Genomic DNA, 27,942 nt, shown 5'->3' with positions numbered 1-27,942 from the left:
CTGGGTGTGGTGCAAGAGCAGAGGGCTAGAGGTGGGCATGTGTGAGAGCGTCCTGCAGACATCTGGGTACAGGGAGTAAGAGAGGCTGCAAGGTGGGAGGTGATGCTGGGGCCTGCGCCAGAGGAGTGGTGGTGATTTTCTATGGGACACACTACCCAATGTTGTGCGTGCACACACACACACACCCCACACACGTGTCCCAGTGTAGGGGTGTGCCAAGCCTGCACCTGTGTGCATGTGTACATGTGCACAAGAGTGTTGCAGGCTCTGGAATCTACAGTTGAGCCTGCTCCAACTCACCCAGCTCTTTACAAAAGTTAGATTCCATCCATCCAGTCCACTACTGGGAGTGCCTACTACATATCAGGACCCGGGCTGGATTGGAGGGTGATCGGTACAAGCCCCTGCTGGTGGGTGAAGGCTGATAACAATCTGTGATGATGATGCTAAGTTAGACGTAGATGTACTTCTTAGGCTTTGCACCAATACTAATCCTCTGCAAACAGGTATAGAGGAGAGAAGAAAAGGCGTGAAACTAGCGATCAAGCTGCGCTGCTGACTCTCTGGGATACTGCCTGGCTGCCCCACCTTACAGGGCCAGGCCGTGTGGGACAGTGGGAAGTCCCTCCCATGGAGCCTTGGAGAGGCAGTGCCCTCCATGGCCGCCCGGGGGTGCTGTGGGGCCCCTGGAGCGGGCGGCCGTCTGCGCTCACTTGCTCGACACTCACTCGCCCGGAGGTTTCCCCGCCGGCCGCGTCCCGTCCGCTCGCTGCGAACCAGGAGTACCCTCTGCGTGCCCCTGGGCTCCGCTCTGGCCCGGCTGCGCCAGACGCAGCTCTGCCCGACGGCGACATGGGTTTTCCCCCAGTCCCGGAGGCTGGCAGCCGGCGCTGGAGGCCTGTGCTCCTCGCCTTCTTCCTGGCTGCCTCCCGAGGTAAGGTCGGCGAGCCTGGGTGCGGGGGAGGAGCACCGGGAGAACACAGCGGGCAGGGTAGGGATCACAGGTCAGACGGGGGTGCCCCGGGAGCCCCCTTCATCCCCCTGTGACCTCACCCCCCACGGCAGAGAGGCTGCTAGGACTACTTGGCAGCGGGCAGCAGCTCTCTGCCAAGTGCCCTGGCTGGGTGATAGGCACATCTGTTTGCTGACAGCTGCCTAAGCGGCTGCCTGTCCAAGCCTTCCCAGCCCAGAGAGCCCAGGGCAGGAACACCTTCTGCCGAACAGGAGGTGGACCCAGTGGAGACAACCCAGTGTGTTCTAGTGAATGCCCCTGGCATTTGACACCTGCGGCATCTCCCTGCCCCGCCTTAGGGCTCCAGGATCTCACAGGGTAGGGGAGTTGTATACTCACAGCCACTGTCCTATACCCTGGGGACACTCACGGTTGAGCCTTGATGGGCACTGGTCAGTGTGGGCACTGGTCTACTGCAGGACATGCACACCCCTCTGAGGGTCTGAGTGCTGAGTGGTTAGCTGATTCCCAGCATCCTAGCAAAGCTGCCCCCAGGGGGGACTGATGTAGGGCATGCGCTGGGGAGAACATGGGGGCATTTCCCAGCTCAGTTATGAGTCCCTTCTAGGTCCTTAGATAACTTATAGCATCTTTTGGGCCTCAGTTTCCTTAGCTCAAACACAGAAGCCATACACGGGGAGGTGTCACTTTCCTCTTCCGAAGTCCAGACTTTCACAGCTCTAAGTGGTATCCTGGTCAGGACACAGGGGCTCCCTGAGTTGGGGGGGCAAAGGAGGTCCTGGCACCCATAGTCTGGGCGACAGTTCTTGTCTGTCTAGGATTGGGGCAGTTGGATCGTGAGGGAGGAGGGGACCGGCAGGCAGCCTATGGAACTCAACTTTTAAACTTTTTCCCTGGGAAGGCGGAGGGAAAGTGTGAGTCATGCAGGGAGTCAGAGGGAGGCAGGAGGGAGGTGGGGAGCTTGGCATGGGACCCAGTGGGCGAGTCGGAAGAAGGGGAGGGAGCGGATGACAGGGTAAGAGCAAGAGGAGGAGCCTGAGAGAACCTGGAAAACACCTCAGAAACTGAGGAGCCTGCAGGCAGGCTCATGTCATCTCAGCACTGGAAGGCTGGCCCGGCCTCCTGTGAGGAGGAGGGAGCCCACCCTGCAGACATGGCTGCCTAAGCCCTGGGTGCTCCCCAGGAAGAGTCAAAGCGGGCGGGGGAGCAGTCTTGGCACCAAGGCCATGGCTCGTGGCAGACATGGTTTCCCAGAGGAGCAGGGGATGGTGGCAGGCAGGAAGGCCAGCAGCCCGCTGGCTACAGAGCCCTGCCCTGTCCCAGCCTCTCCAAGTGACCCTGAGAGGCCCTTCAGCTCTCTTACCCCTACCCTGGGTCCTCCTCTGGCTGGGCTGCTCTCTCTCAGCAGCCCCAGTTTGGGAAACTGAGTTCCAGAGGACTAGGGCACAGGGCACTGGCTCTCAGAGCAGCCAGCAGCACGGAGGCTCGGAGCCCCTCGCTTCGTGTTGTCTACACAGCCTGGAGACTTCCCAGAGAGAGCTTGGTACTCCATCTCTTCCTGGGCCCAGCTCAGGGGGATAATTAGGGTTTGAAGCAGTTTTCCACTGAAAGGAGTCACGAGAATTCTCTTAGTTTTGAACTAGTCTGGGATTCAGTATTCCTAACTGTAATATGGGTGTGCTACTGAGTATTCATGCTACCTAGTAGAGTGCGCAACAAGGGGGCTAAGAGATGGGCAGGCCTAATTGCAGGCATGACCCAGAGGGTCTGTGAACTGAAAAGACCTGCTTACCAGCCCGCTGAGGCGCTGGGTTGCCCTGGGCAGGATTGATGCTTCGGGAAGGTGAGATGGGGTGGCTGGTGCAGACCTGTTCTTTAGCTCTTGGGGCTGGGCCAGCACCATGGGGAATGGTGGTGGTGAGCCTGATGCTTAGGAGCCCACTCTTGGGGCTGGGCCAGCACCATGGGGAATGGTGGTGGTCAGCCTGATGCTCAGGAGCCCACTCTTGGGGCTGGGCCAGCACCATGGGGAATGGTGGTGGTGAGCCTGATGCTCAGGAGCCCACTCTTGGGGCTGGGCCAGCACCGTGGGGAATGGTGGTGGTCGGCCTGATGCTCAGGAGCCCACTCTTGGGGCTGGGCCAGCACCGTGGGGAATGGTGGTGGTCGGCCTGATGCTTAGGAGCCCACTCTTGGGGCTGGGCCAGCACCGTGGGGAATGGTGGTGGTGAGCCTGATGCTCAGGAGCACAGGAAAAGTTGCAGATAGCCCTTTCCTGGACCTGACTCAGGGTGAGATGGGTGGAGGGAGGTACCTAGGAGGCCAGGACCCAGAAGACCCCAAGGATGGCAGAGCCGCTTCTTCCCCTTTGGCATCCCTATCGAAGTTACTGACCTTGCCATGACCTCACAGGCTGACCCAGGAGTCTCCAACTCTGGGACTAGTCCATGGAGGTGCACTGGGGAGGGAGGAGCCCATCCTCCCCTGTAAGCAGTTACCTCTGCCCCCTGTTGCAGGCCCTTGTTGAGTAACCCAATGGTGCAAGCCTCTGACACAGCAAGGACTACTCTTAGGAAATCCACGATCCTCTGCCCAGAAGCCCTGGGGTGGAGAGAAGCAGCCTTGAGGTCAGCCCATGGGTACAAGGGAGCCTCTACCCAATGGCAGGGGTCCCCAGCTATATTGGGGAGCCCCTGGCTGGGCTGGTTGCTCTCTTTTTCTCCCAAATGGGGCAAAGGTTCCCTGCTTGGGTCTGACCTCCAGGGGCAGGGTGGCCCCAGTGGGAGGTACACTGCAGAGGGGTCACCTCCCTATATGCAACACACACAGGGGGTCTTAGGGCCAAGCAGACTGAGGGAAAGAAGAGAGGAAGAAAGGGGTCCTCAGTGCCCATCGGGTATACTGGCAGTGACCCCTCAACCAGCACTGACCAAGTCCCAAAGACTGAGTTTGAGGCTCCAGGTTTTAAGCCAGCTGTTCATCCAGGAGCAGTCTGGCCTCACCGGGGAGGGGGACCAGGGAGCACCGGGACAGCTTCTGATAGATCCTGGGGACCCCTCAGTAGCAGTGCTGGCATGGCAAGGCCTTCCTGATGCCACCGTGTGTGAGAATGGCGAAGCTAGGGACTTGGAGTCATGTGCCCTGCCTGCCAGGGTTTCTTGGACAACCCGTTACTTAACAGTCCAGCGCGGGGAGGCAATGAGCCCTCCATTCGCCTCTCAAGATGGCCCTGTACTGCTCTGTGATTTTACGCGTTGCTCAGCATGGCTGAGCAGGTTCTATCATCTCTCCAAGAGGCACGATGACAGTGCCTGCCCCAGAGGCTGTGGCGAAGGGTACACACACAATATAGCACCTGGCACTGCTTCTGGTTGTGTGGTATGATTCTGTCTCCTGGCTTTTGATGGCCACATGCCACTGGCTTACTGTCTTAGCTCCTTGCTGCCTTAGCTCTTAGCTAAGCTCCTTAGCTCTCTTGCTGTCCAACGGAGTGCCCAGAGCACAGGAAGGCACTGACTGGCTTCCCTGGGGCAGGGCTCTCTAGAATCCTGGAGGTCTGGGGTGCTGAGCCCAGCTCTTTGTGCCACCTCTATGCACTTTGAGTCTGAAATGCCCATGCAGGTGCCTGTAGAGGCTCCTCTTAAGGTTCCCTGGAAATGCGGACTCTGCAATTTCAAGGCAAGCTAGGGTTTGCTTGTCTTCTTAGGGTCTTTCTTATAACTGAGCTTAATATTCAGCCTATTTTACTTTGGCTGACCACCCCCAGAGAAAACAATGGCCACCTTTGTGTACACCAATAATTCAGTAATGAAGCTGCTCTGCTCCTTGGCAAGCCAGCCTAGTCTCTTAGCCCTTCTATGTAGGATCTTACTTCTCATGGGGACCAGGGGGTCAAGTCCTGCCTCTGCTGTTCACTTACTATGGGACCACAAACACACACTCCCTCTTTATCTGAGCCCTGAGCAGGCTGGGTAACAGGGTCTCAGCAAGGCTGAAGACATGCTTCTGAAGGGTAATTCCATGATGGTGTTTCCTGACCTTCAGTCCATTTCTTCACCACCTTGGGGATTTCTACAGTGTCTGCCTATTACCATATGTACTTTAAAAAATCTACTCGTTTCTTTTACTTAGGTAAATAGATTTTAAAAGGAAACTGTATATCACTTGCCATAAATGGAAAGCCAGTGTCACTTGCCATAAATAGAACAAAATCATAAAAGTGCATAATAGGAAAACCAAATATGGTAACTTCTGATTGGAAACTATAGCCTGGAGAAGGTTCCAAGCCTGCTGTACCTTGCAAGAAAAAAAAAAAGATGACGAGCTTAGCATATAATAGAGATGTTTTGAATATACACTGGCATCAAACTAGGACTTTCTCTTTGATGTAATCAGGACTGAAAGAGAATTGAAAAGGGAATAGCCTTCTCTCTATGTGATTCAATGTTATTTAATGCCATCAAACTGAAAGTAAAACTACTTATGCTCTAGATGCCATCAGCTCCTCCCCACTGTGCAGAGTGGCAGCTGGTGGCAGGGGGCAGTTTAGCTCTCCTGGAAGAAGGGAGGGAGGGCAGTTTCCCATCCTAAGAGGCCAGGTCAGGGTCAGCAGGCCTATCTGGGCTTCTTCCAGACCCCAATTCTCCCGCCCGCCGTTGCCTTCTCCAAATAAATACAGTGGCTCTAGCTGGGTCCTCTCCTCATGCTGGGACCGGCTGGCTGTCCCAACAACCAGTGGGGGAGAGTGGGAGAGGGAGCTGGCAGCCCCATTGGCCAGGTCACACTGTACATCTGTAGGAAGGAGGCGGGGACCCTGGTTAATCCTTGGCTACTTCTACACTGCAGACCTCAGGAGCCAGATGACCTGGCCTCAAATCCTGGCACCACCAAGTACTATTTGTGAAACTCTGTACAAGTTACTTAGCCTCTCTGTGCTTCAGTTTCCTCGTCGGTAAAATGGAGATGGTCACAGTCCTGCCTCACAGGGAGCGGGGACTCAATAAGGGAATCAATGTAGAAGTGACTAGAATGATGCCTGGTACAGAGTAAGCACCTGCGGCTGCCATTACCAGCAAGCCTCCTGCACTGAGGGGCGGGCACAAAGAGATATGAATCTGAACCTTAGGAGGTCCTCAAAGCACAGGATCTTGAGGGGAGCTGGCTGGAGCTGGCAATCTGGGCTACACAGAGCTGTCCTCAGGGAAGGCCTGGGAGAGCTGAGGAAGCAGCCATCCAGAGGAGTGGTCACTGGCGCAGCTCTAGCTAGCCCCAGGCTCTCCCCGGGGAGGTGTGCTGGCCAGCAGCCTCCAGCCCCAGAGGCACGATGCTTTCCCAAGGTGCTGGAAGTGCCACTTCCTCCCATAGAGCCTGGCTTCCCCTTCCTAGACTCCTTGGTCTGATGTGAATGGACATTTCCTGCAGGAGGAGGTATCGATAAACACATCTGAGATGCCCTTTGTCCTCACCGGCTACGGAGGCCCACAGGCGGACCTGCCAGCTTTGGGCCCTCAGCCCCTTGCCCTGGAGCTACTTCCTGGAGCTTAGCGCTGGAATCAGGACCAGTCCTGATTGGTCCTTACCTCTGTTGCCCTCTGTGCTCTGCATCTTGATAAAGACAGAGCCTGGCCTTTCCTTACACCCTCATGGGCTGCCCTGGCAGGGTCCATGTGGGGTCCGCTGTGAGGGTGAGGACCTGGCCTTTCGCATCTAGCACAGGGCCAGCAATAGCAGGCCATGAGTAACTGTTTACTTACAACCCCTAGCAGCGAGACAGAGTCTAGCTGTTTGGGTGGGGCCTTCTAGGCCTGACTAATTGAACCAGGGACCCACCTCCAAAGGCTGGGGTGTTGCCTTGGTGACTGTGGGCTAAGTTCATGCCTGGTCAGAGAAAATACACAGGCCTGTTTACATGCCCTTCCCCCCACCCCCACACCCATCCCATGCACACCCACAGGATTTCAGGAGGTGCCTGCTTGAGGGGGAAAGGGGTCACACAAACTAGCATCTTGAGATGAAGCCAAACAAGAACTTTCCCTTAGACTGGAAGAGAAGCTTTTTACAAGACCCTCTGTGGCTGAGGGTCCCACTGCTAGAAAGTGGCAGAAGCAGGACTGAATTCTGGGGAAGTCCCGTAAGGAACACTGCACCCCCACGGCCTCTCTGCATTGGGCCTGGCTCAAGTTTGGACCTTAGTAAATATTTGTGGAATGAAAGATTGATGTTTTTGCTTCGGGTCTGAGGCAGAGCAAGGATGATTACGTGGAGAGCGCAGAAGTCAACTGGAGGTCAGTCAGTTCACTCTGAGTAGCTAGAGGATGAAGTGTTAGCCCCACCCGCTGGAGGGTGGAGGGCTCTTCCTGTCTGCAGAGTTGGCTTGTCCAAGGTGTGGGCCTCTGTTCAGCCACGTAGGGCTGTGTGGCCTTGGGCAAATCGCTTCACCTCTCTGGTTCTATTTCTTCTTCTTTAAAATGGGCATAATAAGACCTACACCAGAGGTTATGAGAATTAAATGAGTGTGAAGTGCTCAGCAAGTCCTAACATGTAAGAAGTGCTCATAAATGCCTGTGATCATCTTCGTATTGTTGCCCATTCTTGTCACCGTTCTCTGCCCTGAAGAAAGACAGCCTTGCTCACCTGTCACAGGGTTTCAGAATTGGAAGGTGGCTAGGAACATGGGGAGTCTCTCAAGATAGGATAAAGAAAGGGAGGCCCAGAGAAGGATGGGACCTGCCCAAGGCACACAGTAAGGGCATGGCTAAGTGGGGACTGGGGCCCAGGGATCTGCCCACCCAGGCTAGTGTTTTAATCCTAGACCTAGAATTACCCAGGGTCACAGCATTCTTCCTGCAGGTGCCTCTGAAAACTCACCCAGCAGCAGGGTGGGGGTGGGGCTGGGCCCTAAAAACAGCACAATGATGGATGGTTCCCACCCAGGCACAGGTTCAGCCTAGGGCCTGGGGCCTTTTCCTGTTCCACATGCTCTCGGCCACCCTGGAGCCAGGGGCCTTCCTCCCTAGTCTCGGACAATGCCCCAGGTGTCCAAAAGGATCTGCTCCTTACAATAAGCAACATCCTCTGGCCAAATAATTATAATTCCAGCTGGGCTATTTATAGCCCCTGATAACACACATGTGTATGTGCAGTCGTGGAAGGCATGGGCACGTATGTAGTTTTCCCTAACACCATGCCCTTGAGAGTCCACCTAAGGAAAGGCTGCCCCTGGGCCTTATCCTGGTTGGAGTCTCAAACACAACAAACAAGATGTTTTCTCTCCCCCAGGACAAGTCCTGTGGACATCTGGCCCACCCATCCAGTGCGTTTGCTGGAACTGAATACTCTCTCCCACACCCAAACCTAAAGCCCAGTGTAGCTTCTCCTTTTTCTAAAAGGGGAAGAGGGCCTTCTGGGGTGCTTGGGGTGTTAGGAATTGAGCAATGACCCTCTCCAGCTCTGTCTCTGAACCCCAGTTCTGTGTTCCCCTGTGAGTCTGCAAAGAAACTGCCTCTTGGGCTGAAAAGCCCTTCCCCACTGCTTTTCTGGGGAATTCTGTGGTCCCTAACACCATTGCTTGGACCAGGGAGGCTGTGGGCTGGTGCCCCACTGGCGGCCCTGCTGCTTGCTCCCACCCTGCCCCATCACCCTGTGCTCACGGACACCTATCCTGCTCACAAGCTAGCCTCATCTTGCCTACATACTCGCCCCACCCCATCCACACCTCTGTCCACTTGACAGTCCCCACCCTGCTCGGCTCTGTGCTCACTTCTTGCTTCTGCTTCCACTCACCCAGACCTGCGGCCCTGGCCTCCACTCACCCCAGACCTGCGGCCCTGGCCTCCACTCACCCCAGACCTGTGGCCCTGGCCTCCACTCACCCCAGACCTGCGGCCCTGGCCTCCACTGAGCCAGCCTCCCCCTAGCCCCCAAGGTGTGCATGCTTCTGCCAGTACTGCTGGATCTGGATTCGGCTCACACCCTTGGGGGTAGTTCTGGGGCTAAAGATAATGTTGGGGAAAGGGAAAATGGGGTATCAGTTGGGAGAAGTGCTGGTGGGAGCTGTCACATGGCCAGTTGGGGAAAAGGGGGAGTACAGGGCAGAGCTAATCCAGGTCCACTCTCTGGGTGGGTCTTTATTCTTCCTCAAAGGGCCCTTTCTGTGACTACTTCCCACTTTCATTTATTGGCACAGCCATAATTCAGTAGCTCAGTTTCCGCTGGGGGCCTTGGGTGGATCACTTTCTCTCTGAGCCTGCCTGTTATATCTGTAGGACAGTGGGCTTGGGGAGTGGAATGCCTCCCTGGTTAGACACCAAGGAGCCCACTCATGGACCAGAAATTCAAATGTCCATGGGACACTGACGGCAAGAGAGTGAAGCAGACTAAGGGGAAACGCTGGGGAGAGGTGGGGACTGCGGCCAGCTAGAACACCAGTGCCCCGTGGGAAGAGGAGGCTGCTGCTCTCGGTTCCAGTTGACAAGTGCCTCATAGGAAAGCTGTGTGTGCTTGCGCTCAGCTGTGTCCAGCTCTTTGCGACCCCCATGGACTGTAGCCCACTATGCTCCTCTGTTTGTGGAATTTTCCAGGCAAGAGTACTGAAGCGGGTTGCCATTTCCTACTCCAGGGGATCTTCCTGACCCAGGGATCAAGCCCAGGTCTCTTGTGTCTCCTGCATTAGCGGACAGATTCTTTACCACTAGTACCATCTGGAAAGCTGGGTTTAGTGTTAATGTTCTGATTTTCAAAGAGAAGCTGGAAGTCAGAATTTTCGTATCAAATTCTTGGTCTGTAAAATTTGTCAATCTCAAAAAAAAAAAATGTAAAATACTTTGAGATTCAAGTAAAATATATTTGAAGGCTGAATATGGTCTGTGGGCTGCCAAATTCTGAAATTTTTTCTTTTAGTACAGGGTCTAAGTGCTTGGGTTTAATTCTGACTGGTATTTTCTCCGTGAACTTCAGTGAGTTACTTCACATCTCTGTGCCTCAGTTTCCTCATTGGTGAGACAGGAATAAAAATAACACCTGCCTTACTGGGTTGTTGGCCATGCCCATCCTATTTATTATTCTTCTAGTCCTAACTAGATCCTTCTTTACCTGAAGCCCCCATGCTTCAGGTTCTGAGTTTATACCCTCCAGAACTTCAGGCAAACCACTTTCCCTTTCTTGACATCTATATTTCTCCCTGAAAAGGAGATGAGCATCTTGACTAAAGTTCTGAACTAAAGTTCTGAACTAAAGCTTTGAAGTCTTTGCTCACCTTGGCAATGACTTTCCAAAAATCTAGGATTCCTAGAAATGGCTCCCTCTCACATGCAGGTGCCATGAGTGGGAGGCTCTGGTGCGTATCTGTCCTTTTTGCCCTCTGGGGCTTAAAACTCCACCCTTGCAGCCATATTCTTTGGGGGAAATGTCTTTGCTGCCTCCTCACACTCTGCTTGAAATATGCAAGCATGCCAAGATTGGGCCACAGCTGTTACCAGTCATTCACACTTTGGTGAGAAAGAATTCAAAGCAGGCTTCTCTGTTCTATTTTCACTCCTAAGAAATGTCTTTTGAATTGCAGAAATGACTTAGAGACCTATCTAGCTCCCAGGTATCAAGCTCCAACTTTCAGAGCATTTCACGTAAATTATCTATAGTTTTGCCTCAACTCTGGTAGGGAGCTGTTCCACTTCTGTGTTTTACAGCGAGGCATCTGAGGCTCAGAGTCCATGTAACTCTTAGCTATTGGACTCCTTTGCAGGCTGAGCCAGTTCCAAAGCTCCAGCGGCTGCCTCTGTCCTGACTGGGCCAGGCTTTCAGCTCCTCTGGGTAGGGGTAGGGAGACGGGCTGTAAAACAGGGACGGGGCGTCTGGAAAGAAGCGGCATTATTATCTTGGGTTCAGGCAATGGCAACGGAAGGGGCATATCCATTTGGATCCTGTACATATTTCCAAACCCTCCTTCCCTGTTGGCCCACAACCACCCCTGAGATGGCAAATGAAATGAAAACATCGCTAATGTCTAGTAACTATAGCTATCGCTCTGATGTCTGCAGAGGGCACGAGAGCTCACGTAGTGTCTTCTCCTCTTTCCCTCATTCTGTCCTCTCACAACCCCACGGTAGCTAATGTTTTCCTCACTGCACACATGAGGAAACTGTGGCTCACAGCTAGACAGAATTTTCTGTTACAGGGCCAGTGCTTTGGGGGGTCAACATGGTTACATGCTGGGAGATGGGGGTAGGGTAAAGAGGACCAGGGGATGGCTTCATTTGCTTATTGAAGCAAAATGAATGAGAAAAACGTGTCTAAGAAGACCGGGTGGCAGGCAGGCGCCTGGATGAGATGACCTTTTCTTCACACCTGTCCTTGTCCCTGAGACACCTTGGGTATTCCTGCTATACCGCCTTCCATGTGCTGGGCTCCTGTCTGTCCATCAACCCCAAAGACTCTCCTTCCTTTAAGAAGTCTCCTGACTATCCCCAGGAAGGTCACGTCCTCTTTCCTTCAAGTGCCCCAAAGGCTGGCGCGGCTTTGCCCTTTGTCCTGTGGGGTTACTTTATCAGGATGTAGGACTTGTCTACCCAGCTAGGCCATAAGCTCCCAAGGGAGGCTGCGTCTTCAGCATCCAGGTGAGATAGAGCCCCTGGCACAGGCCTCACACGGGCAGGTGCTGCGTCAGTGCTCAGTGATGAGGGGGTGCGGGGCAGGCTGGCCCCAGGAGCGGCAGTAGGTGCCGATGGCCCCCAGAGGGGTGGTCCGGGGCAAGGGGCTGCTGTTCCCAAGCTGCGTTCTGCTTCTCCCACCTGATGTGCTGAGCACGGGAACTGCAAGTGCCAGGGGCCAGGTCTGGGCAGAGCCACGGTGCCTGCAGTGAAGGGGCGGGAGCTGGGGTGAGCGCACACGTCCCTGGGAGAGGGACACCGCGGGCCCGGCCCACCCTGCTGCCTGCCTGGTGTCTCCCCTATGCCTCATCCAGCTTTACCTGGGGAGGCTCCTGTGGCTCCTCCCACACAGCCTGGAGGGAGCCGGGTTCCTGAGCAAAAGAAGAAGCTGAGGCTTGGGGAGGTCAGCTGACTGGCCCTGAGCTTGTGGCTGGGGAACCCACATCTTTGAAGCCCCAGGCCAAGGTTCTTCCCTACTTGGGTGGGTACTGGGAGTGTTGCCGGCTCAGGTGGGTGACAGGTTCTCGTCTCTCTGAGCAGACCTGGTGACAGCGTTCAAGATTGCCACGCCCTACTCCCTGTACGTGTGTCCCGAGGGGCAGAACGTCACCCTCACCTGCAGGCTCTTGGGCCCCCTGGCCAAAGGGCACGACGTGACCTTCTACAAGACCTGGTACCGCAGCTCGCGGGGCGAGGTGCAGGCCTGCTCAGAGCGCCGGCCCATCCGCAACCTCACGTTCCAGGACCTCCACCTGCACCACGGTAGCCACCAGGCCAACACCAGCCAGGATCTGGCCCGGCGCTACGGGCTGGAGTCGGCCTCCGACCACCACGGCAACTTCACCATCACCATGCGCAACCTGACGCTGCTGGACGGCGGCCTCTACTGCTGCCTGGTGGTGGAGATCAGGCACCACCACTCGGAGCAGCGGCTCTTTGGAGCCATGGAGCTGCAGGTGCAGAGAGGTGAGCCCCTCCTCTGTGGGGCAGCCGGGGGCGGCTGTCACTGTGGGGATGGTGTCTGAGCTTGTCTGGGAGGATGAGCAGAGGACCGAGTGCCTGGTGGGGGTGGCGCTGTGTGTCTGGTGGTGTGACACTGTGCCGGGGGGTGTCTGATTCTGTATGGCTGGCGCTGGCACTCCAGGGGTGGTGGATGGGGTGTGAGGATGTGGAGCTGTGAACACCTCTTTCTGGGTCGCTGGGTGTGATGGAGAGGAAGGGCATACGGGGCTCTGTTTATGACAGTGGGGTTTTTTAATGGGAGAGAGTATAGGGACTAGTGGAGAAGGAAATAGGAACCCACTGCAGTATTCTTGCCTGGGAGATCCTATGGATAGAGGAGCCTGGCGGGCTACAGTCCATGGGGTCGCAAAGAGTAGGACACGACTGAGTGACTAAGCATATGAACCTGGGCTGGGAGTGTGTCTGCTCACGACAATTCCAGGGCTGTGATATATGACCTGCGCTGTGAGTTAGGAGTGTGTGTGTGTGTGTGTGTGTGTGTGTGTGTGTAGATGAGATGACGAGGGGCAGTAGACTAGATAGAGGTGTGGGTGTGGGCAGGTAGCCACACACCCATGGGGGTGTCATGGCGATGGGCAGGGCTTGCCTGGCTGTGCAGTGAAAATATGCCTCTGTGTGAGTGTGTGTGTATGTGTGTGTGTTTGTGTGTGTAGCTGGGCCAGCACTGCCAAGGGGACATGAGCAAAGGTATCTGTGACAGGAGCAGGGCATACCAGCCTGGACAAGTCTTCCTGGCCGCCAGGGTCTGATGCCCGCTTAATGACCCTTCTCTTTGCTCCCACAGGCGAAGAAACACTATCCAAGTGCATCGCGTACCCACCCTCCTCCAACGAGAGTGAAAGTAAGGAACCACCTCTTGGCTCCTCTGGATTCTCTGTTCTTCTCTGTCCTCACCCTGGACCCAGACCTCATTCTGAACTCTGACCTCATCACCCCAAGCCCACAGAACCCCATTCCTCCTCTTTTGCTGCTGCCCCTCTCTTTTGCTTCCTCCTTCACCCGAGCCATTGGGCTGCAGCCCCCAGAAGCCCACGCCCCTTCTAAGGCCTGAAGCTTGAGGAAGCTGGCTTCTGAGTCCTACCCCTGACTCTTGGGTGAGGCTGTGCCCTGGCAAGTGACCTTGGGCCAAGTGCCCCCATGACAGATACTGGGTGCCACAGGCTGCCGAGCTTGTTTTCAGTGGGGACCACTCCTCTGCCACATGGGAAGGAGGGCGGTGTGTGTGTGGATCCTCCTGGCTTGGACTCAACCTTGTTCTATGTGTGTGGAGAGGGCGGAGGGAGAGGCTGAGGCAGGGGAACAGAACGACCTTTCCTAAAGCTCCTGCTATATCTCAGGCACTGTGCTAAGTCCTTCTAAGTATTGGTATCTCACTGGCTTCTTACAAGAACCCTGCGAAGCAGATGTCACCAACTTCATGGCACACTCATGGAAACAGAGGCCCAGAGAGATGACATTACTGGCTTCTATTCACACATCCGACAAGGGAAGTCAGCTGGCACTGTGCTCACCCCACCTTCTGGAGGTGAAGTGCGCACAGCTGGGGAAGGAGATTGGATGCACAGGGCGGTGGGTGGCAGTCAGCCCCCAGGTGTTTGCCCAGAGGTGCCCATGGAGGGCAGGGGCATTGCTCCGAGGGATGCCTGGGCACTAGCAGTCCAGGTGAGAATACCCAGCAGCTTGGAGACAGCAAAGGGGAGATGTCTTAGGGGTGCCCCCTCTTCTGACAGGAGGCGTTCTTGGCTTCCTCAGCCTTCTCTCTATTAGTATTTATTGGGCATCCAGTCCGGACCAGTTCCTGCCTAGGTCCTGGAGACACGAAAGTGCAGACCTTCTCCCTGCCCTCCAGGAGGACATCCATCACAGCTGAAGCCAGGAAGCCCAGCCACAGCCAAGCCCCCACTCAAAGGCCATGGTGACTTTCTATTCAAACTACTCTTTTTTTTTTTTTTGAAACAACAGACAGACTAGCCAGGAATAAAATTAGAACACACTTTTGGTCTGAGCCAGACCCACATGGAACTAAGAAACAAAGAACAAGCCTCTTCGCCTGCACACCACAGAGCTCATGTGTGGCCTCGCACCAAGCTGCTGCCTTCCTCACTTCCTCCGCTGGTGGCTCCCTGGGGAGGGTGGAGAGCCCCCTCCCCCCACACCCAGCAGCCCCTTCCTGCCCATGCAGCAGCCTCACAACTGTGTGTGCACACACGTGCTGTGCACAGGACAGGGAAAGCCTCACCGGGTGGGTCCATGAGTGTTCACTTCCCCATCACCCTTTCCACTATGAGCAACCCCCCAGTCCCACTTCTGCCTCCAGGGGCTCCTGCAGGACAACTCTGCCACTGCCCCCATTTCACAGATGGAGAAACTGAGGTTCAGATGGATGGAGTGAGTGGTTCTTAGTCTCCCAGAGCCAAGAGGAGAAGCCAGAGCAACCTGCTTCCCAGTGTGCAAACCCGGCCTGAGTACTGGAGCCCTCCCCTCTGAAAGTCATTCATTTTCAGAAAAGCACTCATTTTCTGAAAGTCAGCTGTCTTGGAGACAGTGACAAGAGATGCCAGAGGGGACAGTGTCAAAGAAACCAGGTGTGAAATGAATGGAGAGGGAGTGGCGATCTGGGTCATTTTTCTTGCTCTAGACTCGAGAGCAACAGCTGCTGGAGTTAAGGGAACAGAAGTCACTTGGGAAGTTCCAGGAGTCTGACTGATAAGAGCCCAAGGGTGAGGCAGAACTTGACTGCTAAGAGTAGGTCAGGCTTCCTTTGCTGGGCACCTCGACTCTCAGGTTCTGACATATTCCTTCCTCTCCAGTTCACGGGATGTGCAGCCTCACTCTGCTCCCTGCTTCCCTGAACTACTGTCTGCAGGGAATTGGCTTCTTAATGGCCACAGGCACCTGTTCGCTTCTGTCCCAGTTGTCAAGGGCAGGGGTAAAGCGTCAATCTGAAAGCCTCTTAAAGGCTGGAGTCCCCTTTCAGAGTCTGGGTTCTGGAGGTCTGGAGACGACAGCCGTGAGGAGTCTTGGCACTCAGGTGGAAGGGGTCTCAGATGAAGAGAAACCCAGCAATACTTTGGGGTGGGGTGTGAGTGCTTTGACAGGGCTTCTGTTCTCTGGGTACCGTGTGTCCACTGAGCAACGGGAGCACGTGTGTCCCTTTCCAACTCACAGGGAGGCACCCCGTGTTATCAAAGGTGCTGAGTCAGGGATCAAAGACTGAATGCCCACAGGGCCAGGGAGCTGGTGGGGAAGACAGTACGGAGAAGCAGAGACTGGTGAAAACCCAGCTGCCAGTCTGTACATGCAGTTCCACCTGTCACACGCCAGGAGAGGGGCCCAGGGTTGCCAGAGTCACTAAATTTTCAATCAAAGTCAGAAGTCCAGATTTTACTTGAGCTCTCAATTTTAAACTGTTGGCAACTAATTAAAAAAAAAAAAAAAGCTAAATACTAAGCTGGTCATATATGCAACCTGAGTCTATTCTAATGAAAGGCAGTGTGGTGAAGTGGTTAAGAGCACAGATCCTGAAGTCAGTCAAGTTGCTGAACCTCCCTGTGCCTTGGTTTTTTCATCTGTAAAATGGAGATATGGTTCTATGTATACTTTTAAGGTTGTTCTGAGGCTAAAATTGGAGAAGGCAATGGCACCCCACTCCAGTACTCTTGCCTGGAAAATCCCATGGATGGAGGAGCCTAGTAGGTTGCAGTCCATGGGGTCGCTAGAGTCGGAGACGACTGAGTGACTTCACTTTCACTTTTCACTTTCATGCACTGGAGAAGGAAATGGCAACCCACTCCAGTGTTCTCGCCTGGAGAATCCCAGGGAGGGGGAAGCCTGGTGGGCTGCTGTCTATGGGGTCGCACAGAGTCGGACACGACTGAAGCGACTTAGCAGCAGCAGCAGCAGAGGCTAAAATGAGGTACTCTGTGTAAAGAAAGCACTAAGAACCATGCCTGGCACAGAGTAAGTGCTGTGTATGTGCTGGCTATTATTACTTCTAATGTGCAGTTCTAGGCCTGGCTTCCCAAATCATCTCATCCATTCCCCTGTACCAAGGCAGGATGGCAAGTAGGTGGCAGTGGATGGTGGACGCATATCCTGTTTTCTAACAGTTTGAAACATTCGCCTGGTGATCCATGTGCTTAGGAGGTCCCAGGGCTGACTGCTGGGTCCTGCCTTCTGCTGCCACTTACCTTTGGAAAGACCCCAGTCCCTGCTATAAGACTGGGGCTCCACAGCCAGCCTTGGTACCAGATCAGTTAATGATGCTTCCAGCCAAGAAGCTCTTTGAGTTTTCCTTCTCTAACTGCAGTCCATGGGGTTGCAGAGAGTTGGACATGACTTAGCGACTGAACAGTAACAATAGCAGCAAACTGCAGCCCCAGTCTCCTAATGTCTTGGGGGAGCAGGAAGGGAGCTGGTGTATGAAATCCTCTGAAGGCCCACATCAGCTTGAGGCGGCTGGAGAGGTGATGAGAGAGGAGTGTGATGAGGAAGCTGGTACTGAAGGAGCCCAGGAGCCCTGAACTGCTGAGGGGCTGTGGTTTTTCACTGAACCTGTGCCAGGAGGCTGGACAGCTCATCTCCCCGAGAAGCAACCTCTCCACCCCGCAGCACAGCAGGATGTATGGTTTCATCCAGCCCTCTCCCTGGAACCAGGCAGTCCTAGTGAACTCCCTCCTCCATAAATACCCTTGGGGTACTGACAGGCCCTGGACAAAGCCTCGCTGAGCAGGCTGAGCCCCTTCTATCCCACCCCGCTTTGTAAGGGTCTGGCACACTGCTTGGTGCTGGCTGGGCAGCTGCCTCTGCCAATGCCTGATCACCTTCTCGGCATGAGCCTGCCTCTGGATGGCTACAGGACCCGACCCCTCCCCAACTCTTTTAAGGTTTGGCCACACATGGGGGGCGGGGTGGGGAGCTGTGGCGAGGCTGCGCTCTGCAGAGGAGCCCATGGTCTCAGAGGGCAGCTGGTCCACAAAGCTCTGCCCAAACCCTGCTCCCTGGGCCTAGCCTCAACTCCCAGCCCAGGCTGTAAGGAAACCAAGACCTGATCCCCTAGAGGGGCCAAAGAGAGAGAGTCTTTGCTTGGGGACCGGAGTCAGGAGAGAGGTTGGGCCAAGATGCTCAGTAGTCACTGACTGACTACACCATACGCTGCTTAGTGCCAGTCTGGAGGAAACCTGCTTTGATGACCAGAAAAGGGTGCTTTGTAGCCGGTTTCTTAGTGCCCACAATAAGGTCCTGTGATGGGGTTCAGGGATACTCAGATGTCTGAATTAGAAAATGTTTTACTTTCAGTACTCTGCATCAAAGTGCAGCCTCGCTAAGATACGTGGGGAGCCTGCTTTAATGTGGAGCTGCGCTTGCTTTGTAACAACACAGCAACTGTCCCTGTACCAGCGGGTACTTCTAACGCACCCGAAAACAGCTTTTTCTCTTCCGAGGTCTGAACAAACCCTCTGAAAGCTTGTTTACACTGTCGGGTTATTCAGTAATACAAAGAGATAAAAAACAAGCTTTTATACCCAAGTAAGTAGTGCAAAGGCAACAATGAGCCCGTTCACCTTCCCAAAGCTGGGACCAAGCTGACGCTGTGACAAGGTATTCTACCCCATTGATTTTTTGTCAGAGGGAAGGGCTAAAATTGGGAAGGAAAAGCATTTATGCTGGTTGTGGTTCTGAGGGCACAACTGTTCCCAGCTAAACTCCTGGAGTCAGCAGATGGACTCAAATAAAACCTCCCATGCCGTGGATGGGACCAAGAAGCGTACAACTGTTTTTTGTTTTTTTTTTTTTTTTTTTTCAGGACAATTTAGCAATAGCCTAAAAAAAAAAATATACATACTCTTTGGCTCAGCACTTTCACTACTAGGTTTTATGTACTGCAGTGAGTAAAGATGTATTTGCCTGAGTGAGCAAAGATGCCTACACAAGTTCATTGCTACATTATTAGTTCTGCTGAAAAATGGAAGCAACCTACATACCCACCAGTAGGGGACTGTTTCAATAAACTTAGGTGAGACCTGTGATAAGCCCTAGGCAGAATGAGCTAGATCCCTGTGCCAATACAGAGAGGTGTCCAAGCTGTGCTAAGTGGGAAAAGCAGTTGTCACATGATCCCATATATGCTGTGCATGCGGAGAATGTATCTAGATTATGTCTCGGGAGGGGGCCCAGGTACAGGTGGAGGAACAAAATGTTGAATTAAAAAAAAAAACCAAAACTTGTAAATTTGTGTGCGTGTAATTTCGAAAGCTTAAAAAATTTAAGTTGGACAAGGATTCACATTTCCCTAGTTCCTGCCCCAAGATGCTTCCCTGTGATCTGTAGATGTGAGATCACTTTTAGAGGCCCTGTCCTGGAGCCAAGGGGTCTCTCAGGGGATAAAGAGGGCTTTTCATTCATTTATTTTTCACTGTGATAGAACATACACAACATAAAATTGCCATTTTAGCCATTTTTAAGAGTACGACTCAGTGGCATTCACTACATTCTCAGTGTTGTGCCGTTATCACCGCTCATCTGCTTTCACACGTTTTTTTTTTTATCTCTCGGGCTTCTTTCAACCTTGAACTCTGTGACAGGGGGTCTGTGAAGGGCCTGCTCTCCTCTTCAGGGAGCAGCCAGTGGTCCGGGTGGTTGAGATGTTTCCTGCAGGCTGTGATGAGGATCCTTCTCTTTCTCCCCTGTAGCTGCCTCAGCTGTAAGCGCCTGGCCTGATTTCTGGGTGCTCTGGCCCTCTTGGGGTTCCCAGACCTTCCATGCCTCTGCAGGGCACTTCGGGTCTAGCTGTGGGGCCTGGGTAAAGGTGGGTCCCCGTGTTGCTGGGCCTTCCCTCTCTGGGCCTCAGTTTCCCTCAGGAGGAGTAATGGGAGTGGGGCCTCACCTTGGCTGCCTCTCTGTCCATTCAGGCATCACGGCTGCTGCTCTGGCTACGAGCGCCTGCATCGTGGGTATTCTCTGCCTCCCCCTCATCCTGCTCCTGGTCTACAAGCAAAGGCAGGTGGCCTCCAACCGCCGTGAGTATCCCCCTCTGCCTGGGCTAGGTGGGGTGTGAGTGACCTGCCCCAGCGTCCCGCTCAGCCACAGGGAAGAGCCAAGGCAAAAGGCGGATCCAGTTCTGTACTTTAAGAGATAAGGGCTGGGCTCCGTGGTGGAGAGGAGGGGACCCGCTGGCCCCTGGCAGTGCTGGCTTGATACTCAACAGGGATCTGTTGAATGAACGAGCAGTCATATGGAGTAGCTGAAACTGGCTTATGAAAGTGCTGCCACCCGGAGATTGTTGGGGGACCTGCTTTAACATATAGGTGGGTTTGTCTTCGTAGCAACGGTTGGGACAAAATGACCTTTGGATTATCAGAACTGGGAGGGATCTTCGAGATAACTCGATTCAACTCTTTCCTTTTACAGGTCACAAACCTAAGATCAGCAGGGTTAAATAACTAACCAAATGTTATAAAACTTAGTGAGTAAGACTCAGACTCAAAGCTTTTCAACTCAGTGGTTTTCAGGGAGCATAGTTCCAACCGCATAATAAAAACACTCCGCATGAGCATCGTAGCTGAGGACCCCTAACTAGCAGGATTGCTGTGCCAGGTACCATGCCCAGACTGCTATGTACATTCTCTCATGCGCTCCTCATAACAGAGTCTAGTCCTACTGTTGGCTCCGTTTTAAAGCTGGGCAAACTGAGGCACAGAGCAGCTAAGGAGCTCCCTCAAGGAACCACTTATGAGCACGTGGTAGAGCCAGGTTTCCAGTTGTGAGGCCTTTTCACTTGTCTCTTCCAGTAACAGTATCCCTTGCTCTTCCTTTGACTCCACCCACAAGCCTCGGCCAGCCTCAGTCCTCCTGGAGCAGGAGGGCAGGGGTCCTTGCCTGGCCTCCCCCACCTCTTCCCGCACCGCCCCCCACCCCTGCTGTCTGCAGCAGGAGGTAACTGAGGGGGGCTTTGGCTGGACTGGAACAACTGGACACCCCTCTGCCCCCTTCAGTGGGTCACTCTCCTCCGCTGCTCAGGAGGCCCTTATTCCTCTCACAAAGGCTACCACAGTTTATCTACACAAACACCCCGGGGCTGGGGCTGGGGCTGGGGTGGGGGAAGGTCAAGGGATCTGGAGCAGAAAGAGGAACCCAGGAGATGAACCAGGGAGAGGCTGGCTGCAGAGCCACCCTCAGCTCCTGCTCATCTGTGGAGTGCTTCCACGGAGGTGGGGGAGGGACGAGGAGGGGCCGTGCTCAGGCAGGCTTGGCTCCCAGCAAAAGAGGGGCTTTCTGTCCCCTCTTACTCCAGACCATAGGTCTGCCTCCATCAGGGAACAGGAAACTGAAAGTGAAGTTGCTTAGTCGTGTCTGACTCTTTGTGACCCCACGGACTGTAGCCTATCAGGCTTCTCTGTCCATGGGGTTTTCCAGGCAAGAATACTGGAGTGGGTTGCCATTTCTTTCTCCAGAGGATCTTCCTGACCCAGGAACTGAACCCAGGTCTCCCGCACTGCTTTACCCTCTAAGCCACCAGGGAAGCCCCCAGGAACTGGGAAAACAAATTCCGGGCAGAGGCGGGCGCGGGGTGGGGGAGGGGGCACTGCTGATCCTCACAGGGCCCCCAGGGGTTGGGCCAGGGCTCCGCCTGTGTCCCAGGCTGGAGGAAGGAAAACCAGAGAGGGGACACCCCCAGGCCGGAACGCTGTGGCCATGTCCTGAGGACACGGGCAGCCTGGGGTCAGCCCCCAGTATCTCCTGCTGCAAGTGCTGGGAGACCTGCAGACTGAGGGCTTCGCAGTGAAAGGGACAGATGAGCTGGGTGCTGAAAAACTGCAGTGAAAGAAAGCTCGAGGGGGTGCGGTGGGGCAGCCAGGGCTATGCCATGACCAAAGACGAGCACACCTTCTGAAACTCTGAACAAATTCTGTTTTCACGATGGACAACCACGTCATAGCATCTTATCCCCAGATTTAACACATGCAGTAACAGGAAGGTATCAGTCATTTATCTCCTAATAAAAGTATTTTTGAGGCTAGTCCTCTGTCCTCTCCAAAAAAAGACTTATATGGTTGAAGGTTTAGAGACAGACACACGAGATGCCAGAGGGGACAATTCTAGAGAAACCAGGTATGAGATGGACAGCGAGTCATTTTTCTTGATCCAGATTCCAGAGAAGCAGCTGATGGGATTATGGCAGCAGAAGTCACCTGGGACATGGCAGGAGTGTGGCCCCAGGGTAGAGGCTGAGTGGCCTGGAGCAGGGGTGGCAGGTCAGAGATGGAACAGATAGGACTGTGTTCGGTGTGCTCCGGGCAGGGTGCTGCCACAGAGCTGGGCACGGAGGGAGTGCTTGGGAGTAAGCCACACTCAGGAAGAAGAGAAAGAACAAGGCTTGGGAAATTAAATTAAATTAAATTAAAAGATGCTTGCTCTTTGGAAGAAAAGCTATGACAAACCTAGACAGCGTATTAAAAAGGAGAGATACTGCTTTGCCGACAAAGGTCTGTCTAGTCAAAGCTATGGTTTTTCCAGTAGTCATGTATGGATGTGAGAGTTGGACAATAAAGAGGGCTGAGCGTCGAAGAATTGATGCTTTTGAACTGTGGTGCTGGAGAAGACTCTTGAGAGTCCCTTGGACAGCAAGGAGATCAAACCAGTCAATCCTAAAGGAAATCAATCCTGAATATTCATTGGAAGGACTGATGCTGAAGCTGAAGCTCCAATACTTTGGCCACCTGATGTGAAGAACTGACTCACTGGAAAAGACCCTGATGCTGGGAAAGATTGAAGGCAGGAGAAGAAGGACGACAGAGGATGAGACGGTTGGATGGCATCACTGACTCGATGGACATGAGTTTGAGCAAGCTCTGGGAGATAGTGAAGGACAGGGAAGCCTGGCGTGCTGCAGTCCATGGGGTCGCAGAGTCGGATACGACTGAGGACTGAGCACAGCAACAAGGTGTTGCAAGCACTGAGGAAGGCAGTGTGCTACAGAGGCCAACGGGCATGGTGGCCTCCCTAGTATCAGGCAGACTTGGTTTCTTCAAGGGCAGAGGAGAGGATGAGCTGAGGGAAGGGAGAGGCCTGCAGGAAGCCCCACACAGAGTCGCCCTGGTAAACAAGAAGCCATGATTCCGATACCGTGGAGATTTCAGGAACTTGTATGCAACTTCCCGTGGGTATTCTGTTGCTGTGCCCCTCCCCCACCACTTGTTTCCCCATCGTAACGCGCAGCAAAACTCTTAAAAAAACAAGACGGATCTGTGGGAGTACGTGGGGAGCTGCAAGAAAGAGGGAAGTTGGGGTAGCTGCATCTGGTTGGTGGCTGGTTTGTGGGATGGGGAACCTCCACAGCGGGGCAGGGTGGCAGCAGCCTGACTGCAGGGTAGAGAGTGGTAGCGCAGCTGAGAACTGATGAAGTCTCAGGCCCTCTAGGGTTCCTCTGAGAGATGTTGACCCTATTAGGCAATGCAGAAGACAGAACAGAGGGGACCAGGAACTCTAATTAGGAACTGACCTTGCAACACTCCTGCCCAGTAAATCATGGCTGACGACCAGAACGTGACAAATGGCCCCACAGGAAACAACAGTTCAGGAGCCAGGCCTCTGGTCGATCCTGAACGCCTAACATCACCACCTCGGCCTTTGGTTTTGTAGCTGCTCCACACGCTTGTCAAATGCATCCAGAGTTTAATTTATCATGGGTCAACACGGGCCGCCGAGCAAGGCCCCACCTGCTGGGTAGACACACAGCACTGCCCTCCGGCTTCTTGAGGGAGCAGAAGTGGGATCCGGGGCCGAGCACAGCCCTGCCCAGGTTCACTCCCATTCCCGAGGGGTGTCTGCCAGCGAGGGCCAGGATGCTGTCTGGGAAAGCCTTCCCTCTGTGACCAGCTGCTCTGTCTGTCCCCAGGTGCCCAGGAACTGGTGCGGATGGACAGGTAAGGCCCATGGAGACCTTCCTGAGGACACTTGCCACAACTGTGCCGTCCCAGTCAAAGTCTGGCAGGCTCTCTCCTTGCCTTCCCTGGGCTGTGGTCTCTGCTGGGCAGTATCTATCTATACCCAGCTTCTTATACAGCAGTTAATGTGGAAAGGGTTGGGGGAACTTCATAGCCAGGACAGACTGATTCTCCCGACTCCACTAGGTTCTTTTCCCCTCTCCTCTCCGGTCACTGCTTATATCACAGTGGGGCTGAGAACACAGACATGGACTTCCTGGTCCTCCCTGTGCTCTGGGCCAGCTGTCAGGAAGGAGGTATGTCTGTGTAGTAGGGCCCCGGTTTAGCTGCCAGACACAGCTGGTTAGAAGAGCATTTGCCATCTGCCATCTGTGCCGACTGGCTGTTTGCCCTGCCACCCCTCACCCAGCTGGCTGGCTCCAATGCTGCTTGGATGAACAATGCACCCACCTTTGGGCCTCAGTGGTCAGCTGGAGTGGGGAAGAGGAGGAAGCAGCTGAACCCATGCAGACCCTGAAACATGCAAAAGAGGTCAGCACACGTGGAGCTGAGGCCCCAAGGAGTGCAGGGCACCCCAAGGAGAAAGCAGCCAGGCCACAAGGGCAGAGGCTGACCTAGCTCAGACGTGGTGGTGGTGGGGAGGGCAGCTTGGGGATGGAGTGGATGGGGAGCGTGTGTGTTGTGCCCTGGGCAGGAAGCTGACATGGGGCCTGGCACGGAGGGCATGCTTGGGAACATGCCATGCTCAAGAACTTGGCCCCAGTACATGTAACACCAAATTCAGAGCTCCTCCCTGGTGTCTGAAAGGGATAATATTTAAGACAGGTCACAGGAAGTCCTAGCTAGATCCTGCTAGAATCTCAGAATTAGAGTGGTCCTCAGAGGTTGTCCCACTCTGAGGGAGGAAGAAGGTCTCCCTTTAGCTCAAGACAAGCTGTGGGGACAATCAGTCCTAAGGCCATTAATTCTACTGACCAAAGAGAGACTTGTGCCCTGATTCCTGAGGCCAGTGTCCTGGAGCCACTCTTACCTGGGGGCAGATGGTCAGATGCCCTCAGCTCAGGGCAGGTGGAGAGTGCAGCCCAGCTTTTCCTCCCTGGCCATGGAGCCTCCCTTCCTGCTAGGAGGTGCTGCTGAGGCCTGGGGTGGGAAGGCAGCTGAGGGGAAGGATGGGGAGATGAGGGGAGAGAAGTGAGGCAGGTCAGGTGGGAGGTCAGAGGCCTAGCCCAGGCAGCATGCATGACCTTCTATCCTGCTTCTCCAGCAACAACATTCAAGGAATTGAAAACCCTGGCTTTGAGACCTCTCCACCTTCCCATGGGATGCTGGAGGCCAAGCCCAGGCAGGCCCTGTCCTACATGGCCCAGCGGCAGCCTTCTGAGTCTGGGCGGCACCTGCTCTCTGAGCCCAACACTCCTCTGTCTCCGCCAGGCCCCGGGGAGGTCTTCTTCCCCTCCCTAGGTGAGTGCTTCTCTTCCCTCACAGCGCTGTGACCGGCAGTATACCGGCCTCACTCCCCACCTCCCTGGGAATCCTCACAGCCTCAGGGTGTGGGGTTGTGGGGGGCGGATGATGGATAGAGGAGCTCCCCCTTCACTCTGCTTCTCCTTTCTTTTGCAGACCCTGTCCCTGACTCCCCAAATTCTGAGGCCGTCTAAACCAGCTGGGGGCCTGTGGGAAGTTGTGGCTGGGCCTGGGGCAGGGGCATTTGAGCCAGGGCTGGCCCTCTGACTGGTCCCTTTGGCCCTGGTTTGTTCCCTCCAAGCTGTAAAGTCAGACTCTTTGAAATACCCCTGATGGCCAGACCTTCCACCTCTCTGGATGGCAGAAGGGAGAAGGTGTTGGACAGTCCAGTCCCTCTCTCAAGAACGGTGAGAGGCTGGGATCCCACTCTAGGGACCTGAAATTCACCAGCTACTGATACCAGATGACCTCCGTTCTCGAAGCCCCAGGACTGCCAGCTCCCGTGGCAGCCTCTCTCTCTGGGACATAAGCCCTGGGACCTGAGACCCATGCACCCTGGGCAGACCTCCCAGTGCCACCCTCCAGGCCTGAGACACAGGATAAGATGTGGAGAGACTTCCCACTGCGGTGGGCCTGGCTCCCCACTCCCGCCTGAGACTGCTCATCCATCAGACTCACTCTTTGTAATCGTGAGGCTCTGGGGCTAGGCCTGCCTGACCTGGCTGCCTTCTAACCAGCAGACTCTCTGAGGGGCTTTGATAACAAATTTGGGGTTCCCACAGCCTGTACTCTGGGTCCCCAGAATGCACTGGCCGGAAGCCCCAAAATGGGAAGTACGCCCTGGGGCACGGTGACCACTGTGAGTCAACTGGCATCTTGGGCAATGGGAGCCAGGTCAGAGGTTGTACTGCCGCCCGCCATAGGTGGGAGTGGAGGGAGAGTGGGCTGGCGGGGGGCAGGGGCCTGCTGGGAAGGTTCAGAGGAGAGGGCTCCTCCCTCCTCTCCCTGTGGTCAAGAGAGCTGGTGACCACATAATGTACTGCCCAAACTATGACTACTTTTCAGTGTGAAGAGGGGGTGCTATTAAAAACTACGTGGGTGACAGTGTAAAAACCCCATGGACAGATTCTAAGAGCTGGGTTGAAATCCCTACTCTGCTTCCGAGGTGCCTGAGGCCCAGGGAGCCCTCCACCCCTACCCCCAGTCTTCGAGGACCTTCTGTTCCAGTCACTCTGCACTGAGCCATCAGGGCAGCAGGACCCTGTTGGGTGGGAGGAGCGGGCGTGTCTACAGCAAGTCTGGGCCTGCTCTGCTCTAGACCCTCTGCTCCCATCTCCTGCTTCAGGCATGACCGGGTTTGTCTTTATATACAAACAGGAGGGGAATCTTTTGTGGAATTTCATTAAAGAGCTTTAAAGCGCGGAGAGGAGTGGGGAGGCATCTCTGTGCCCTGTGGGGTGAAAATGGGTGGTGGGGCCATTTGAGCTAGACAGGCCCCACGGGCACTGCGCTGTGGAGGGCGTCATTTCAACTGGGCATTCGTCTGCCAGCAGCCTATGCTGGCTCTGCTGAGCCGGGCCTGGGTGCTGAGAGCCCGGGCTTCTGGCCAGGATAAGGGCCCAGCAGGCAGGGAGATGCCCTCTCCTGCACCTGGAGCCAGGGAGCTCCCTTCTCAGGTCCAAGGCTGTAGGCCAGCGTGGGCCCTGAGCTGTACAGGGGGCTTGCAGGGGAGCGTGAGTGTGGGCCTTGGGCCTCAAGACTGCACCGACACCTGCAGTGGCCAGAACACTGACCCCTGGCTCCGGCGTTGTCCCTGGGGGTCTACTCCTCTGTTTTCTTTGCTGCTGTGGACACTTAGTGCCAGCTGCCACAAAAAGAGGGTGCTGTCTTCACAGCTTGTGGGGTCCCAGGGGCAGGGATGGGCAAGGTGATACCTGCTGAAGGCAGGGCCATGCTGCCCCTGGGGCTGAAGGACAAGCCCACAGACTAGACTCCTCATCCCCCAGCTCAGAAAGAATGTTCCCGCCTGTTGCGAAGGCTGGCCTGGCCCAAACCTCAGCTCTGACCTCAAGGCAGATACAACTTCTAAGAATTTGGTTGCCAGACCCCAGGCCCACCTGCCGCTGTGTGAAGGGAGGAGGCCCCGGAGTAGAAAGACACCACACTTCCTCCCCAGCTTCCTCCTGCGTGGCCTCGAGCTCGTCTCTGGACACTTAACTACTGAAGGTATAGCTTCGTGGTTTCCTGTTTTCAGCGAAATTTACTCTGAGCTCCAGTCTCCATCTTCATCCACGACAACACACCCTGTCCCTAGCAACCCTAAAGGCACTCCCCCGCCACCCCGATGCTGTGGGAAAAGGCAGGGTACCCGGGTTGTCCCTCCGTGCTTGCCTCGGGTGGCAGTGCCTCTGGAGGTGCCTGTGGGCTGGGGGTGTGGAACAGAGTAGGGGAGCGAGAGCATGGTGCCTGCCTTTAGGGAGCTGGGAGGAGCCCTGGGAGGGAAATTTGTGTTTTTAGGCACTAAGTCATTGTTAAGAGAGGTATCAGGAATTATGGGGCCTGTAATATCTCTTGATGTTCACATTTAATAAAGATCCCCTACCTTTGTTCCCTGCAAGTGAGAGGCTAAGGGAATGAGATTGATACTCTCTGAAAACACACTGAAGAGACACTGGAGATGCTGCTGTTGGGTCAGGTGGGCCCTGCCTGGGAGTCTGTGGCGTTAGACTAGGGTGGGTATGCAGGAATCCCTGGGGGCCCTTCTCAGAAGACCATCCCTGGGGACACTCTGGCTCCTGCCTGGCCAGTGCTCCCTCCTACACGTAGCAACTTGGGACAGAGGAGCTAACGCATCACCTCCTTCAGGGAGTGCTCTGTGGTGCAGGAATCGGGG

At 54.7% G+C, this 27,942-nt stretch overlaps 2 protein-coding genes across 10 annotated transcripts in view; one reads left to right on the top strand and one right to left on the bottom strand.

The window, feature by feature from the left end:
• Window positions 1–27,942, bottom strand: part of CDH23 (cadherin related 23) — a 436,720-nt gene that overhangs the window by 42,751 nt on the left and 366,027 nt on the right. The window lies entirely within an intron of this gene.
• Window positions 707–26,471, top strand: VSIR (V-set immunoregulatory receptor). Its single transcript, XM_006062996.3, has 7 exons — window positions 707–934; window positions 12,157–12,582; window positions 13,424–13,480; window positions 19,551–19,658; window positions 23,537–23,564; window positions 24,850–25,046; window positions 25,206–26,471. The coding sequence occupies exons 1-7, from the start codon at window positions 853–855 to the stop codon at window positions 25,241–25,243; spliced, it is 936 nt and encodes a 311-aa protein (XP_006063058.2). The 5' UTR covers window positions 707–852; the 3' UTR covers window positions 25,244–26,471.

This window comes from Bubalus bubalis, chromosome 4 (genome assembly GCF_019923935.1).
Source record: "Bubalus bubalis isolate 160015118507 breed Murrah chromosome 4, NDDB_SH_1, whole genome shotgun sequence".
In the NCBI taxonomy this organism is placed as follows: domain Eukaryota; kingdom Metazoa; phylum Chordata; class Mammalia; order Artiodactyla; family Bovidae; genus Bubalus; species Bubalus bubalis.
This window is presented reverse-complemented; position numbering and strand designations above follow the sequence as displayed.